Raw genomic sequence first — 3,883 nt, 5'->3', positions numbered from 1 at the left:
ACACATTTTTAACAGTTTTTAAAATATAGATCAACATTTTTCAAGTACAAGATTAACATTTCTCAAATCACATTTAACATTTTTTCAAATGCTTAACTAATATTACTTAAATGCATTATTTAACATTTTTTGGAACATGTTCAAAAAAAATTCTATACACATTTTTCATTTTCAAAATGCTTGAATAACATTTTTTGGAATAAATGTTGACAGGGTATTAAAAAATGATGAAAAAAATTTGGTCATGTATATAAAAGTTTAATCAAGAATTGGAAAAAATGTTGAACTACTATTTGAAAAATGTTAAATGTGTATAGAAAAATGTTGACCATATATTAAAAATGTTAAAAAATGATCATGTATATAAAAATGTTAATCAATAATTTGAAAAAATGTTGGTCAAGTATTTGAAAAAGTTTAATCAAACATTTGAAAAATGTTAAATGTGTTTAGAAAATATGTTGACCATGTGTTCAAAAAAACTTTTCATGGATTTGGGAAATGTTAGTCAAGCATTTGAATAAAATGTTTAAAACGTGCATACAAAAAAGATTGACCATGTATCCAAAAATGTTAATCTTTTATTTGGAAAATGTTAATCAAGCATCTGAAAATGTTTGAAAGTGTGTATATGAAAAATGTTGACTAAATTTGGAGTTACGGTTTAGAAGATATGAGTATTTTAAAAAACATTTGATATCTACTGCGGATTTAATGTCAGAAAAATCAGGGGGTTTACTATAAAATAGCACGAAGGACTAAGAATACATATTTCTTTTATTAGTAGGTATAGATATAGATAGATATAGATATAGATATAAATTTAGCTATAGGAGGAAGGTGGCATTATTTTTTTGCTCATGTGTTGGGACGTGGAAAGACACATATCTGGGGGTATGCTCGCTCATCCGATGTACCCTGCTTCCCCCAATTTAGCTGTTGCTTTATCGCTAACGCACATCAGCTTCCATGTGTCCGATTATTAACGGAAGACAGCAAAAAAGAATTTAAAAACAGAAATGAAAGACGTGCATCCAAGGAGAACTTCCATCTAGGCTTGGATAGTTGAGATAATGGGTCAAGTACCAGCCTCCTCAGGTCAAAGCTGCTATGATTGATGAAAACGCCAACTGGTATAGGACACTCATATATACCAAGGACGAAGGACGTTTCGGCAGGCCGGCCGGCGGGCTACTGGTGCCACTACTGTTTATTTCCTCTTTATCGTTCAAATTTTGATCGGCACTTGAAAGATGTTGCAGCCGGCCAGCCAAGTAATTGCGTCATGGAATGCCGGCGGCCATGGCGCAGCTTGCTATGGTAGCTTTTCTCGTATAACAAATAGGACGTTTCTTCTGGCTTAGCAGTAGAGATTGGGTAGTTTCTCGTACAAATATGACATTTCTTCTGGCTTAGGCTAACATCAAGTTAACCATGATGGTCTATTTGGTCTTTATATGTCATCTCTTGTTCACCATGCTATGTTATGCAAATCAAGCGGTCATGGTTTCATAATTGTAAAAGATCCTTTATATTGATGTCTAGTATTTTCTGATGAACATGGAATTTTACAGCATATTTTTTGGCTTTTGATTAACCCATCAATTAAACTTTTTTCACAATTATTTGCAAAGCATGACGCCAATGACCATTCTCATGTCTGCTTAGATGGAACTCGGCAAACATGCATGCCATGTGGCATCGCCGTTAACGGCACGTCTCGTCTACCACCCTGTGTTCGACGAGTTCTCCTTTTTACGTACTCGGCAGTAGTTGCTTTTTTGTTTTGTCGAGTTCCTGATATTAAGAACTCAGCAATCTTAACGATTGCCGACCCGGTCCAGCCGTGTCCTGTTTGCCGCGGGCGGAACACGGCAAACTCACTGGCAGAGTTGTTTTATGTTTCTTGCTTTTAAAATTGGAAACATTGCCGCGACTGCTAAATTAAGCTGATACTTTTGTACGCCATGCTCCTTAAGACGGCCATTATGGTAGAGTTTCTCTAAGCTGCAGGCGTCCCATTTGAATTAAGAAAACAAACAAGCCCAGTCGTCGGTGTATTCAACTCCGGTAGAGAAAAAATGAATCCATTAGCAAATAATGTTCTATAAAGTGGCAGCACTCCCAGTGAGTTCTATCACCAGAGTTGAGAAATACAATCTTACGTTAAGTGCACCTGACAAACCCTTGCTAGCAAGCCCTTGCTACTTAGCTAGTACTCCTTGGTGCTGATCAATGGCGGCGCTGAAGTTGGAGGAAGTGAGAAGGGCACAGCAGGCGGTGGGTCTGGCGACCGTGCTGGCAATCGGCACGGCCGTCCCGGCCAACTGCGTGTACCAGGCCACCTACCCGGACTACTATTTCAGAGTCACCAAGAGCGAGCACCTCCCGGACCTCAAGGAGAAGTTCGAGAGGATGTGCGAGAAGTCCACGATCAGGAAGAGGCACATGCACCTCACCGAAGAGATCCTGAAAAAGAACCCTAGCATCTGCTCCCACATGGAGCCGTCGCTGGACACGCGCCACGACATTGTCGTCGTGGAGGTGCCCAAACTTGGGAAAGAGGCGGCAGAGAGGGCCATCAAGGAGTGGGGCCAGCCACTGTCGAAGATCACCCACGTCGTCTTCTGCACCACCTCCGGCGTGGACATGCCAGGCGCCGACTACCAGTTGACGAGGCTACTTGGCCTCTCGCCGACGGTCAAACGCCTCATGATGTACCAGCAAGGCTGCTTTGGCGGTGCCACGGTGCTCCGCATGGCTAAAGACATCGCCGAGAACAACCGCGGCGCACGTGTGTTGGTGGTCTGCTCGGAGATTACCGCCATGGCATTCCGTGGCCCCTCCAAGTCCCATTTGGATTCGCTGGTCGGACATGCGCTCTTTGGCGATGGCGCGGCCGCTGCCATCATCGGTGCCGACCCCGACGTGCCCTTCGAGAAGCCACTCTTCCAGCTGGTATCAGCGAGCCAGACCATCCTGCCCGACTCCGAGGGTGCCATCAACGGCCACCTTACGGAGGCAGGGCTCACCATCCACCTTCTCAAGGACGTGCCCGGGCTCATCTCCGAGAACATCGAGCAAGCGCTCGAGGACGCCTTCAAGCCTCTGGGCATCCACGACTGGAATTCCATCTTCTGGATTGCACACCCTGGCGGGCCAGCGATCCTGGACATGGTTGAGGAGAAAGTTGGCCTAGACAAGGAACGCATGCGCGCCAGCCGAGAGGTCCTGTCGGAGTACGGCAACATGTCCAGCGCATGTGTCCTCTTCGTCCTCGACGTGATGCGTAAGACCTCTTCCCAGGATGGCCACACAACCACTGGAGAGGGTAAGGAGTGGGGTGTCCTCTTCGGCTTTGGCCCCGGCCTCACCGTCGAGACGCTCGTCCTCTACAGCGTCCCGATCACAACCACTGCATGATCGATCAGCAAACGACACTTTATTATTTATTCGCCAACAACATAAAATCACCAGTACTACAAGTGGTTACGAGAGCGACGGTGTGATGGCTGTTCTGAGTTTCCTTTATTCCTGGTTTTCACTTTTTGTTGTGTTTCTACTGTAAGAATTGATATGCGTTTTCCTCCCCAAACCCTGTTGTATGTGCTCCTGATGTACCTCGTGTATTTTAGTAACGTTCAATATTATGTTTCTTATTAGTAATTTTATACTATAATGTATGGGTTGCATTGTTTACATCCTCAAACATGTACGGTTCAGCTGCCTGTCTCTTTTCCCTCTCACCCTCATCATTGAGCTTCTTAACCATCTATTTACTTTTGCCGCGATAACTGCGTAATCCATATGTCTGGGATGCTAAACCCATCTACGATAGAATGTTCTTAATTAGACATACTAGTTATTAACCCCGTGCACCTAG

At 43.9% G+C, this 3,883-nt stretch overlaps 1 protein-coding gene across 1 annotated transcript; it reads left to right on the top strand.

The window, feature by feature from the left end:
- Positions 1–2,235: 2,235 nt before the first annotated feature.
- On the top strand, positions 2,236–3,423 carry LOC123179972 (chalcone synthase 2-like). The gene has a single exon (XM_044591910.1). The coding sequence runs from the start codon at positions 2,236–2,238 to the stop codon at positions 3,421–3,423; it is 1,188 nt and encodes a 395-aa protein (XP_044447845.1).
- Positions 3,424–3,883: the final 460 nt, after the last annotated feature.

The sequence above is a fragment of the Triticum aestivum genome, chromosome 1D, assembly GCF_018294505.1.
Source record: "Triticum aestivum cultivar Chinese Spring chromosome 1D, IWGSC CS RefSeq v2.1, whole genome shotgun sequence".
In the NCBI taxonomy this organism is placed as follows: Eukaryota; Viridiplantae; Streptophyta; class Magnoliopsida; order Poales; family Poaceae; genus Triticum; species Triticum aestivum.
Note: the sequence above shows the minus strand (reverse complement) of the source record. Positions and strands in the feature narration are given on the sequence as shown.

Bases quoted from the DNA above. Each gene is read 5' to 3' on its own strand.
- LOC123179972 (XM_044591910.1), top strand. From the start codon at position 2,236: ATGGCGGCGCTGAAGTTGGAGGAAGTGAGAAGGGCACAGCAGGCGGTG.